Source organism: Gallinula chloropus (assembly GCF_964237585.1).
Source record: "Gallinula chloropus genome assembly, chromosome: 5".
NCBI lineage: Eukaryota > Metazoa > Chordata > Aves > Gruiformes > Rallidae > Gallinula > Gallinula chloropus.
In genome coordinates this window covers 46,040,623-46,054,405 of record NC_140090.1, presented here as the reverse complement: position 1 = coordinate 46,054,405, position 13,783 = coordinate 46,040,623, and the positions used below count along the sequence as shown (strand labels likewise).

The following is a 13,783-nucleotide window of genomic DNA, read 5'->3' as shown; positions in this document are numbered from 1 at the left end:
AGCCTCTGAGTTCAGATCTCGCACTCAATACAAATTCCACAGAAATCATGCAGAAAAACTTTTGCTGCTTTACGCTGGTTTAGGAGAGAAAATCAGAACAGCAGAAAGGATGTTTCAGTTGTGAGGGGTTTTTTTTTTGTCATACAAAAAGGAATAGAAATGCAGGTTAAACGGAGTTCACAGGAACCTAATCTTTAATTAATCTTTGAAATAAATGCCTGACCTTGCACATACTTTACAGTTAAAACTCAACATTCCTGAAGGGAGCTTTGCTGCCTAATCCAACAAGCTCACCACCTCTATTTTTTTTTTTTATACTGAAAACACAATCTTACTGAAGTTCATTCCCTCAAATCAGGAATTATTCAAAAGGTTGCCTTAAAAAGATATGCCTTAAAAGAACAACAACGTAGCGTGTCATGCTGAGCATCTGGCACCATATACTCTCCAGTACTAAAATATACTTAAGCCAGTGGTAGTCTTAAAAATTAGATGAAGAATCAGCATGGTTGGTTTCTGTGATTCCACCTGTCTGCTCAGCCCTCACTCAGATTTCGGTGAATTCAGTGTGTTTTCTGCCCACAACCGCTGGGTAAGACAGACACATCACCACACACTTCACTCAGCTTTGCCTACCCTGCAGGTAACTTCTAACACTCACTTCTGACTGGTATCTGAAGGAGGCAGCAGGATTACTCTATTTGAAGAGAAAAAAGTGATGATTTTGTGGGCTGGTTTAGCCCACAATCTATCCTTCCCTAAATTACAAGTAAACGAAGTTTGATGACCCAATCCTTCCTCTAAAAAATTTGCTCTAAGACCCTCGTGTGTAAAGCAACAAAGCATATGAGAAGGGATGGTGAGGAAAATCACCACTCAAATCAGAAGCTAAACATTAGTAGAAAAAAAAACTTTCCAATTATGATTTCATGGTAAAAATGACCATTTGCTTTTATTGAAATTATACAGAAAAGTAACACAGTTTCTCTGAGAAGCTATGGGCCGCCCCACTTTCAGGCCACAGGAAAAACTGAGTAGTAAAAGATCCAAGAGCAAAACAGAAACTACTAAAGGCTGACTAGATCAGAATTACCTAGTAAAACAGAAACACCACACACAAGCACACATACTCTCCCTTACTCTGTGTGCATTCAGGTTCATGTTATGAGCTTCACTGCCTCTCATTTCCAGGAGCCATTTGCTGGCCTATTTGTTTGTCCTTACAAGTGTCTGCCCCCCACCTCTTTTTTTTTTTGAGTGTGTGTGTGTGTGTGTGTGTATTTTCCAGAAGAATCCAGTTGTTTTCACTATTCTCCTTCAATGCCTTCTATTGCTGCAAACATCTTCCCATGACCCTGACAGTGGTAAGACTGCTGGTGCACAGAGCAGCACACTCCTGTGCACCCCATCACCTTGTCACTTCACTTTCCCCATATCCCCCGTGAAAACACTTTCACAACTATTTACTTCAGCCAAAGTTGCAACATCTGTCATATCTTAAGTGAGACACAAAGAAACAGAAGGCTAAGGAATCTGAAGAAACATTTAGCCAAGCTAGTCCATTTATTGAACCTCTATCAACTTGGTTTTGATTAACAGAGGGGAAAAGAAAACACTGAGCACCGTACAAAATAAATATTGAAAATAAAGTTCCCTTAATACGGATGAAGTTTTCTGGCGACAAAGGTTAGAAGCGGTAAAATATATTCTAATTGGAACAATGTGCCTCAGTTTGCTTAGAAAATTCTTCCTAGAGAAACAGATTCTCTTAAAAGAAACAAGTTTCACACAGCACTACATTTAGAAACTGAACCACAGGCTGAAGGCAAAAACTGCAAGGGGAACAGGTTTATATTTACACAGAGGACAAAGAATACAGAGCAAGAGCCGGACATTCACTTTACATTTATAGTTTATACTTTTAGTGTGGGTGAGCTACTGAACTGGAGAGCTCTGAGTTCCTCACAAAGTTACACTACTGCGTGCTCTAGGTGGACTGCCGACACCTCAGTTCTACCCATCCGCACGGAAGCTGTCTGGCAGCACTGGCTTTGACAGATATCATTTCAATAGCACACATTTCCTTCAAAGCAAGTATTTATATGAATGGACAGAGTTTCGCTCTTAGCCTCTCCATTTTGGTCGGAAGAAGACCCACCATCTCCTTACTGAGTTCTAGTTCAGTTTCCACAGCACGGACAGCATCCGGGTACTTCTCACAATAGTCTACCAGAAATGTGTAATACTCCAATGATGTCTGCATATTTTCCAGCTGCTTTTTGCTATCTGAAGTGATAAGCTTACCATACAGTCGTGCAATATGAAATTTAGCCACCATTGCAGGGCGAAGAACATCTTCCTCAAGCTCTTCAGGAAACACTTTATCTGGGTTCCTCAAAGAATCTAAGAAGAGTTCGTAATATTTGATGGCTAACTGAGCCAGAGAATTAATTTTTTTAATTGTGTGGGAGTCTAGCTCCTCTAACCTGTTACCAATAGCTACCTTTAAATCCATCATCTCGTAATAGGTGTCGGCTAGTTCAAACTGAAGCTGCCTGCTAATCAGCAGATAGTACTGCGGATTCAGGTCCGCATATATAGGCTCCAGCATGTCTATTCTACGTTTGTGCATTTTGCAACGTCTCTCATAGTCTTCTTCAAAGAAAGCAAGTACCTTAAACAAAGCACTGTGATCCTGAACAATTTCAATATGGTCAGTAACGTAACCATCAACCTGAAAGAACTCTTTTGCTTCCTGAACATAGTTCTGACCAACTAGGAAGATTTCTCTGGCTTCTTGAAAGTCTAAAGGATATACGCTGCTCACTTTCTCTTCCATGGCTAAGACAGAGTCACATATCTCACTCGTCCCAAAAAGGACAGCTTTTTTCCTGCCCTTCTCTTTCTCGTCCTCCTCTTTTCTCCTTTGGGCTTTAAGTTCCAGTTGCCTGTCTGGATCCAGTTCTCCTACGTTATCCTGAAAGAACAAAGCATACTAATTAAAAATGCACATGGCTTACAAAGAGTGACTTGCACTGAACTGTTTCGTTTAGGAGTCACCTTTGAAATACAAACTAGTTTGTATGACAGAAGAGAAGTCAGGTGAGCCTGTTAGACCTGATATTGACAGATTATCATGCAAGTTACAGTCTCAATTCTGTAAAAACACAGGACTAAGATAACTTAGTCTCCCTACCCTGTGTGACAACGTAGCCAAAACAATAAATATAAAGACCAAACAGCTCTGCCTCTGCAAAACATTTCAGCAAATACTGTCTTAAACATCGAAATGAAGAGCTGTGTGAATAAAATGAACGCTTGAATGAATCACAAGCTTGAATGAGAACACCAGCATACAAAACTGCTGCAAATTAAGAGGATGTTCTTACTAGCAGTTAAATAGCAATCTGCCCAAGCAAGCTGCTGAGGGGAGAGAAATTTGTGAGATGGCTGTACAAGCAGCACCCTGATCACACTACAGAGCTGATCTCTGATCTATGCTTATTTCCAAGTGCTGCATTAGAATCAAAGCATACAATGAAGCAGCTGCTACACTGCAAGCAAGTATTATTCATTGGGCATTCGTTTATCATCTGCTACCAATTACAAATTGATTCCCATTACAAACATCAAAACAGCCTAAGTTTGTTTTTAAACAACAGCTACAGAACAGATTTTGTGTTACCTCGAGCAATTTCCGAGCGCTCTGCAAGAGATTCAGGCAATACTTCACCCAGCATCTCGCAATTTCAGCTTTTCTCTGGCGAAGGTCCTGTTGGTCTTCCTCCATTTCATCTATTCAAGGGACATAAAGACATAAAAACTTTAGGAGAACTCACCCATTCCAGACAGAACCTCAAATATGACACACAAAGAATACGCTACTTGTATTTAATTCATTGTTTCTCATTTTCAGACAGAAACACATTCTCCATGTCAGTTTATATAATAATTTTGTAACTGTCATTCCAGAAGAAACCCATATATATTAATGTGGATTAGTCATCCATTAATTCTTTTAAAAAAGTATCACATAATGCAAGTTTAAAGAGACCTTTGATCTTGGGGGTGTTTTACTGGAAAAGGTTTTCACCTCTCTCTGCAACAAGAGAAAGAAATCATGCTACTTTGTTCTCTGGTTCACCTGCCTGCCCAGTAGTTGTTTCTGGAGACGATTAGGGCATTTGTATTGCAACAGGCCCCAGACTTGCTACCAAAAAAGGGAACAGAAGTGGAGGAAATTGCCTTTGGTTAATTTACCTGGTACTAACAAAATTTATTAGTTCTACAACTTCTCTATTCTTCTCCCCAATGTCATAAGCGGTAGCACTGCTGACGTCTCGAGATAACGTTCTCAGAAACCAAATGGATCTCACAGAGAACTCATTTCTGGTCTTTAGGCAAAAGGCATGGGGTCAGCTGAACAATGAGGGGACACTAGCATATTTGTTCACCAAATGAAAAGCCAGCTTGGCACTTGGATTCACCGGGTTCATTATCCTTCATTAGAGCTAAACAAGTTGTTCTTATCAAGTAAGTAAGAATGGTTGCTAGTCTAGAAAAGGCATCATTACTAATATTTGTCTTTGTTTATATCCCAACTAAGGTGCTTGAGCCTGGCCAGTGTTGACTGTGTTATTGTGTCTTTCTATAACTTAGAACTCTCTGCATAACAATCTTCAAGCGCACGCCCACCTCTCTGTACAGAGAAAAAGGACAATAGCATCAACGTCTGCTCCAGTGAAACAAACACTGATAGCCCATTTGGCACAGGAGGAAGTCAAGACAGAAGCAGCTGACTTGATAAAAAAAATAATCAAGCAAGAAATCTATAAAGTACAATTAAAAATAGGGCTCTTGCCTACCACTTCCAGCCTTGTGCCTGAATTTGAGACCATAACTGTATGTTTCTGTGCACCTACCGAACATACAACCTCATCACTTGGCTGAAGCGCCACGCTAACGAACCCTGGCAGCTGTGCAGCCAGGTAGCTATGGAAGCCTGCAAACACTGGTTCAGCATTTCACAACACAGTTTTCAAACACCTTAGCATAACACAACTCCTTACAGCTCTGTTTCTCTGAAACTAAAAAGCTTTTGCACATCATCCTCAAAATACTTAAATAGTAAAAAAGGCAACTGCAACTGCACAGAGATCTGAATTGTTGACCAAAGGGGAACACTAAAAGCAATGTTAATGTACTGTTACAGAACTTCAATTAAATAAACCCCAATTGTGTCTACTCAGGTTATATTTTAACCTGAACAACAACATCAGTGGATTAAAGAGATTATGTTCCAAACAGCTCAAACCACTGAGTTATATGTATCTATGAACCAATGTATTCACTGTTCAAAGCCAGAGCCATGAACTCACACAGGGGCTACTACCCCAAGTACCTGCTCACTCTTTACTTTATTGATTTGAAGCTTTCAGCTGCCCAAGACACAGAATGTAAAAGGCTGTGCTGCTGATAACCAAAGACTGAGTCCAGAACAGAGTCGTTATCTTGAGTACTGACTTTTGTGTAACCACAGGTCCTTAAAACTGTGGTTAGTTCTCTAAAAGTTTGTTTTATTGGTCTTTGTGCTGAACCATGAAGCTCTTCCTTTGCATCAGCACCCAAAACTACTTCTCCAAAAATAACCCTTAATGAGGCTGCAGCATCTCCTCACAAAAAACAATACAAGTAACTCCTGGATTTTGGGTTTTTAAGAGTGGCAGTTTCCCTCCCTCTTTTAAAACTATTCCCAGGAAAACATCTGGTGTGGACGACTGAATCATTGCTCTCTTGATTGCAGAGAAGCAAAAGTAAGCTGCATTTTAGACACATGTACAAGGACAAACAGGTAAACAGAGACATTGCCACTACTGCAATGGGCTTAAGTTTCACTTTTATTCTGGTATGCTTTCTGAAACACCACGAAGAAGCACTTGAGTTTTACCTCACATGGTTTACTCACAGGCAAGCTTTAGCTGCAGTAGCAGCTCTTCAGAAACAGTCCACTTTATAGTTAAATAAAAAGATTTTAGAAAACTAAGACTGGTATAAGTGTTGTACATACTGCCAGGCTTCACATCCAACATGATGTATCAATGATGCTTAATCCACAGTACTGTAGTCAAAACTTTTATATAAACTTACTGTCTTCAGCAGATGGCACCTGTCCAGCTTGGCTAAAGATGACACTGGCCGCTGCTAAACAGTGTCGGGACTCCATAAAGCATTGCTGAGAGAAACAGAAATGGCAGTGATTATCTCTGGTCTAAGGCTCCCAAGCAGTGCTCTCAGCTTGGCTCAACCCCTCGCCTCAGAGAGTAAAGAGAGACAGGAACATGAGGGAAATTGTAGACCTGACAGGCTCTGGCACATACTTCCCTGGACACCGGAGGAAAAAGATTCTTCCACATCTGCTACTGAATATGGTGTTTTCTAACAAACTATTCTCTTCCTATCAGAGTCAGAATAGGAAGCCCTGCTTTTAGTACTAGATACATACACTGAACGTTTGCTCTGCTCTGATCTATGCTATTATCACCTCCTTGTGGTAAAGGAAGTGATGTCTTGTGGTAAAGATTGTATCATGGTGTGTTAGTCTGCATGAGCTGTATGTTCAAGTCACAATTATGAGTCAGACCCTGATTCCTTTACTCATATTTGGCAGGCCGTTGTTTAATAAAAGTGCCACCAATGCATCAGAGGGATATGGAAATTAGAAATTACCATTGAAATTAGCATAAACTGGCCCAGGTGTGGCAGTAGACTTTGAAGCATCAAGAAAAAAACCCACTATCTGAATAATCTGGAACACAGAAACTGCTAAATAAAGCTGGAACATTTCAACACAGATGTGTGGAAGCAAACAGCTACCATCTTACACATTCACTGTAACGTTCATTCACGTAGGCTCAAACAAGTCTTAAGCACGTGCTAAGGTACAAAGGACAAGAATTTATAGGAAACACAGTGTCCCACAGCTTGGCTTTCAAATGGTTTTGTTTTTAAACACTCTATTGTAAGAAAACAATACGAGGAACAATTTAAAACTGATAATAAACATCGTGTCACATCAACGCTGATAAGCACTGTAGCTTATGAAGCATGTCTACAGCGTTGTTCATTTTTCCCACTGCCATCACACCAACACAGGAAAGCCACTACCTCCTCTTCAGAAAAACAGCAACAACAACAGTTTCACGTCAGAAGACAACTCGTGGTTTTTTAGAAGCGCGTTTTTAATTGGACGGGGAACTCCATTTCAAACAGCTATTAAAATAATTGTCTTACTTGACAATTATGATTTATCATTACAGCAGAAAAATCATTAGACAGATACATTACCTTAGAGAGATAGTACTGTGACAAAGTCACAGCATTGAGTGCCCATTCTACTGGGTAGTAGCCACAATACTCAAGCTGTCGTTTGAGGGTAGTATGGCAATACTGAGCAGCCTTCTCAATCATCTCCAGGTGCTGGTAGACTTGTGCCAAATAATACAGGGTATGCGTATAGGCTTTTTCAAACCTGGAAAAAAAACAAATCTCTTTAGATTAAGGGGTTTTTTTTCCCTCCCTAAATACACCCTCATCAGTTTAAAAATGCAATAGCAATCTAGGCGTGCTGTTAAACACCCACCTTTTGGATCTTTCTTGATCTGTGAGTTTTTCTTCTTCTGCCATGAAATGCTCGCTGGGATCCAGGGGAGGATTTCCATCCTGCAAGGGCACAGGAAACTTTCAGTAACCTACATTTGTCTTACTCTGTAGCGTTAGCGCTCCCTCTCCTGGCTGCAGGCGATTGACCATTTGTCAATCCCAAATTCCAACAAAATTTCACCCAACGCACCTACACTGGTAGATACGACTACGAATGTCACATCTCTGGAGCACTTCCACAGCACTCTGGACACATCGAGGAAGAAAGTTACAATTCCACATGGAATTACAAGGATTTCAGCTTGCAGAAGACTTCTGTTTACAAACCTTCAAGTAACAGGCTGCGCAACGGCAGAGATAACCCAACCTGGATTCTACAGGTCTTCAGTTTGTACAGTAACACAGCGGGTTTTTAAAAGAGCAGTTTAATACTAAGCATGCCTTCTAGTGTGAAAGATTCATTTGCCCAGCTGCACTATCAGTAACAAGAACACATCCTGCAGGAAGTACTGCAAAGAACATCATGTGCAGAGCACGCTTAGCAGACCTGCTGTGGAGACTCACAGCTGTGAAATGACACCTTTTATGCACAAGCTGGCAAGACATTTGCTCAAAGGTATAAACGAGACAACAGGCAACATCTTTGGAGGATGAAGCTGCTGAGCCTTGATATAAGGCATGACCTACACGCACGTTATTAATGATGTGAACTACTTCACTTAGAAGTGCTTGTTTTGAAACCATAAGTTCTTATGCAGAGACAGGTTTATTTTCCTTTGTCAAGAATGGAAAGTAAGCTATTGCTGTGCACACAGAAGTAATTCTGATTGATTTAAGCCTTATTTCTGTGTGTTCTGTGATAATAACCTCAGAGATGAATGCAGAATGGTGACAACAATAAATCTTTTGGCAGTGCTGGTCATCCTTTCCTCAAAGTAACTGCCAATAAAGTTAAGAGTCAACATACCTGGCAAGCCCACCACATTAACACTGCTTATGGCAAAGCTTTACTAGTCTGTGCTTACCTAATTTCCTCTGTAATTGTGTGTAACTTCCGGTATCAACTCTAAAATAAAGGTGTCTTTCTAAAGATGCCTTTTTTTCATTACACGGTGCATCCTGATGGATGTTCAGCATCCCTGCTAGCAACAGAACCCAGTTTAGGATGCAGCTTTTCCTACGTATTTCCTAACACCATGTATTTCTTAGCCCAAGAGAAAGTAAAGCAACAAATATAAAAGAAAGCAGAAAAATACTTTTCAGAAGATAATACAGACTCAGACAGGAGCAAAGACAGAGAAAAAAATTACTTTATAGGGAAGAAAATATATTCTTCTGTTTGTACTTTTCCTCATTTAAAAAATATCCTGAATGAATTTGTTTGCTTTTAATGGAAATGTTCTGTTCATCTTCAAAGATGAACAAAAGGGCAAAACAGATAGTGGCAAATAAATAAAAGCATCTTTAACCTACCAGAGACTGCTATTTTTTTGTGTGTGACCTTTTGATCTTCAAGGTTTTCTGTTTATACCTCATTAGTTTTTAAAATGTGAATTTATAACCCTCCTGTCATGTTTTCTTTAGATACAAAGGTTTACAACAGCTCCCAAACCTCCTACAAGATTCAGAGTGCAGCCTGGCAAGACGAGAGCTAACCCTGCAAAGAAACTGAAATGACACAGTAAGCGAGAACCTTGCCTCCCTCCTGCATCTATAGATTTATCCTCTGATGTCAAGCCTGAGGCCTTTAATGATCCTCAGGAACAGCTCTGAAACTGTCCTCCTCTTCCAGGTGGACTTGATGTCCCCAAGCTCCTGCCCATAAAGTTCAGCAGCCTCAGCTCTTCCTGTAGTGCGTTAAACAGCTTTCTAAAATATGCTTAAAGCATTCAGAAGCAGAAAGCAAAAGGATCTTTTATGTTTATGAAAATAATTTTATTCTTGCCAACTGTCTTTTGTTCTAGTTGCTTTAGGAAAAGAAAAAAAGAAAATCCCACCCCTACCCAAATTGTAAGTTAACTAAACCCAGATAGTAAGTAACTAAATCCACCAGTTCAGGAAGATGCCTCAATCATTAACAGTTCACAGGAGATCCCGAGACACAAAGGCTTCATGAGAGCCTAAAAAATGGAGAATGTCAGGAAAGTATATTCACATTTTTGTAATTTGTGAATGATGATTCACAGAATCACAGAATCGTAGGGGTTGGAAGGGACCTCCAGAGATCATCCAGTCCAACCCCCCTGCCAAAGCAGCTCCCTAGGACAGGTCCCACAGGTAAATTGTTGGTACAGTTGTATAAATCCTAAAGATGAAACACCTCTGTAAGAAACTCAAGTTTGCTGAATAAGCCATAAAGCATTGGACAAGCTCATCCATGCCCTATGTTTTTAGGATTTTTTCAGCCATTACCAAACAACCTGTGCAGGTATCTAACACAAAGTGCTTCAGAAAAGCCCACAATAAAAACATGAAGAACCATTTAACCTACTGAAATATATGGCAGCACTGGTTCAAATTCTATATCCATTGGGACAAGTGCCAAAATCTTTTAGAGGCAACATGGGATGCAACAGCATCATGCCTGGTTGGGTGTAAATATCCAAGTTGAACATTGGGAATTAACTAGAGAAAAGGTCTGTAGACATATGTACAGTATCTAGTCAGGCCAAGTGATCCAGAAGGCAGAAGCCAGAGAAGCCTTTCAGCACAAAGCAGGGTTGTTTTCTGGATTACCTACCTCTCCCACCACTGCAGGCCAGCACGGCTACAAAGGTGACACTACAGCAGGAACCAACCTATAAAGCCTAAGCTATTCTAAAATTGCCATGGGAGTAAATCCATGCTATAAACCAGATTCATGTAAAACCCAACTAAGTTCTTTACAGCCACCCTGAAACAGAGATACTGCTCCTTTAAGGCTGCAAATGTTTTTAGCTCGTCAAGAACTGCTCCTGAGGCAAGCCAGTGTAGGAAGAGCTTTGCAAAGAGCTTAAAAATAGCACAAGGGAGTCTTTGTTGATACACAGCAGAATCCACAACTCAAAAGGTTGTTTAATATGCATGAGAGGTTCAGCTGTTGGTAAGACTGTCCTCTTGGAGATGGAACTAAGCTACTTGCCTCTACCACACTCAGAACAAGCCATGCAAATATTACAGTTTTGTTTTCTTTTCCAAGCTAAAACAATGAATTGCAACGTTTTATAGCATTTCCAAGATAAGATTAAAACCAGTCTTAATTAAAAGCCAGATTCTACCTGGCTTCAATTTTGGATTATTAACTCAAAAGAGCTTCCAAAAAGGGACGTTATTTTTTGAGCAAAATTACTTTCCTGAATGAGTCTACTTGGAAATTAGCAAGCGGTCCTCTAGCTTGTCTCATCTTATGCTCGAAGTACAAACATATCACCTTGCAAAAGTATCAGAGCAGCCAGTTTAAAGCCCAGAAAGCCAAATTCCACTGTATGGGTTGTTTTGGTTTTTTTTCAAAGATTACTGGAACTGTAAGTGGCACGCCAAAGCAAGACCTGCCACAGTATTAATGAACACAGTACCTCTTTCATGTACTGATTGTACAAGGCTTCTGCAGATTCCAAGTAAGTTTGCGCCGTTTTAATTTCATCCCTCTCAGACCACAGGATACCTAGATTGTTCTAAAGGCAAAAGGAAAAACAAAATATAGTTATATTCCCCATTATGTTCCATTTACCTGACACAATTTATCCGTCTTCATCGCTCTACGAAGAACACATATATGTTCTACTACAGCGGAGTTCAAAAAGCAAACATTGTGCTTACTCATTTTTTGGCCGATTTGCTCAAAAAGGAAGGTTCAAATACATACAAGAGTTACCTAACAAACTGCAGCTTTCTGCATTTACTCTGCTAAACTAGGACTGCCACATTCAAACAACAAACTGCTTCCACACAGTATGTCCTGCATCTGATTCCTGCAGCTTTGGTGTTGCATACAAATGTCAGAGGAGGTAAAGAATTAAGAAATATGTAAACATGACTCCCTAGAAAAATTTAACAGGAAAAAGACATGCTAGGAATAAATGCTTGTGCATTTTCAACAATTAAGAGATTAAAAGACCTGTTAAGATGCAAAAGCCATGGGTTACTTCCTTCAAATGTAAATTACATCAACATAGACAGTGACTTGTTACCACATCTGTAAACTCACCTGTTACAAAAGAGTACTTCTCAGTTTATTAATAGAGATAAAGGCATTAATAACAATCCACGTCTGCTTTTACGTCAGAGGTTTTTTTATTAAGTATTCAAAAGTCTTTTACAGCCCTTGGGACAGAAAGCTGAGGGTACATGGATCTGTCACTGCTCTCAGCTGCACGCCTGATGTCTTCTGTTGGGCCACAACACTGCACACACAGGACACCAAAACTTTATCCTGCTGTTTCCTAAAGCCCCCCAAGCAGGGAAACCCACACGAAGGACAGCATTTGTCCCATGGCAAAGAGTACTGCTTTCCAACGCCCCACTTCAAGAGTGGGGGAATCCCTGCTCCCCAGCCACAAGAGCAACACAGACTGGGAAGATGTTGTCTTGTTGCGGCTGCCATCTCAAGTAGCCTCCAGTCTCACAACAGGTAGAAGATTAGCAGGTGTACCTGCACCTTCACACTGAAGGCCAACGAGCATATGTAACCTCATTGAATTCCAGAGAAGTCAGTTAATCAGACCAACCTAAGAAAAGTCACTTTTTAGCTTGCATCTTTCCACATGAACACCCAATTCCTTGACAGTTTTGCAGTGTCTGGTAAGGACTGCTACACCTTTTCTAACTGGAGCAACCATTTTTGACAGAGACATCTAAATAACTCCTGGATTTAATTTAAAGTCTAGAGGTTGTATCTAACTGTATACCAACTACCATGACAGATCAGCAGAGCAAATGCCCTTCTGGGAATCTTCATATGATAAGAACTAATTTTGTACTACTTTCCTTGGAATAAAGAGTGACTATTATTACCTCTAGCCCTACAAGACTGTATTTACTTATCTGGAATAAAATATAATAGAGTAAGAGAGAAAAGGTAAGGCTGAAAAGCAAACAAGCCACAGCTTTTGAGGACAATTTACCTTTGCAGGATACCAGACCGAAGCAAAGCGCCTCCTGACTACATTAACGAGGAATCACAAACAAGTTCTTAACGTGCCGAGGTCTTCTCCTAGCTAATTCTTACAGCGGTCTCACACGCTCCGCTGACACGCTGCTCTGCCGGCACCCGGCTGCCGCTACAGGAACACGGGGAGATGCTCTACGCGCCCAGCAAGCTTCAAAGCAAACTGCGCCCCCCGCAGCCCGCACCCGGGAATTATCGGTCGAGCGTGAAACAACCACCCGCAGCTGTGATCTTTATTGTTGTTATTAAACAAGCCGTACCCGGGAGGGGATGGAAGCGCCGCTACCCCCCGGTCCCCCTCCCTGCCCGCCGCGGAGACCGCGCAGCACGGCCCGCGGGCACAGCACCCCTCCGCCGCCCCCAGCCCACCTGGGCCTGTATGTAGAGGGAGACGCAGTCGGGGGAGAGGCGGTGGGGCTCCAGGAGCTGCGTGCAGCGCTGCAGGTGCTCCTCGCCGGCCGACAGCTCCTCGGTGTCGGTGTGGTTGACGCCCAGCTCGTACTCCAGCACGGCCCGGCGCACGGCCAGCAGCCGCGCCTCATCGCCCTCCTCAGCGGCGCTCAGCAGCTGTTTGACCTCCTGGAGCAGGGCCCGGGCGCTGTACTTGGAGCGGTAAGGCTCGGTCTCCGGGTCTTTGCGGGACTCCACGGCCGAGAGCGTCCGAGCGGCGCGGAACTTCTCGCACACCGCGGCCCACCCGCCTCCCGCCGCCGCCGCCATCTTCCCTCCGCGGGCCCACCAGCGTCACGCGCGCCGCCACCTGACGCGCCCTCGGCCAATCACCGCCACAAGGCGGCCCCGCCTTCTCCTCCCTCCCCGCCGCCATGGCGGCTGCCACGCTGCGATAGTCCCCGCGCTCCACTCTCCTGCTGCTTTCGAGTTCCGGGAGCTTTTCCTCACAGCCTCGGTGACCGGACTGAGGGTGAACGGTGCCAAACATGGGGAATCCGGCGAACAGCCCCAGGCAAGCGCGGCTGC

General features: G+C 42.2%; 1 protein-coding gene across 1 annotated transcript; it reads right to left on the bottom strand.

Moving 5' to 3' along the window:
• Positions 1–1,525: 1,525 nt before the first annotated feature.
• Positions 1,526–13,525, bottom strand: KIFBP (kinesin family binding protein; the record flags this gene model as incomplete). The annotated part of the gene is made up of 7 exons (XM_084265702.1): positions 1,526–2,977; positions 3,686–3,795; positions 6,148–6,232; positions 7,345–7,528; positions 7,640–7,719; positions 11,214–11,312; positions 13,175–13,525. The coding sequence occupies 7 exons, from the start codon at positions 13,523–13,525 to the stop codon at positions 2,099–2,101; spliced, it is 1,788 nt and encodes a 595-aa protein (XP_084121828.1). The 3' UTR covers positions 1,526–2,098.
• Between the last annotated feature and the right edge of the window lie 258 nt (positions 13,526–13,783).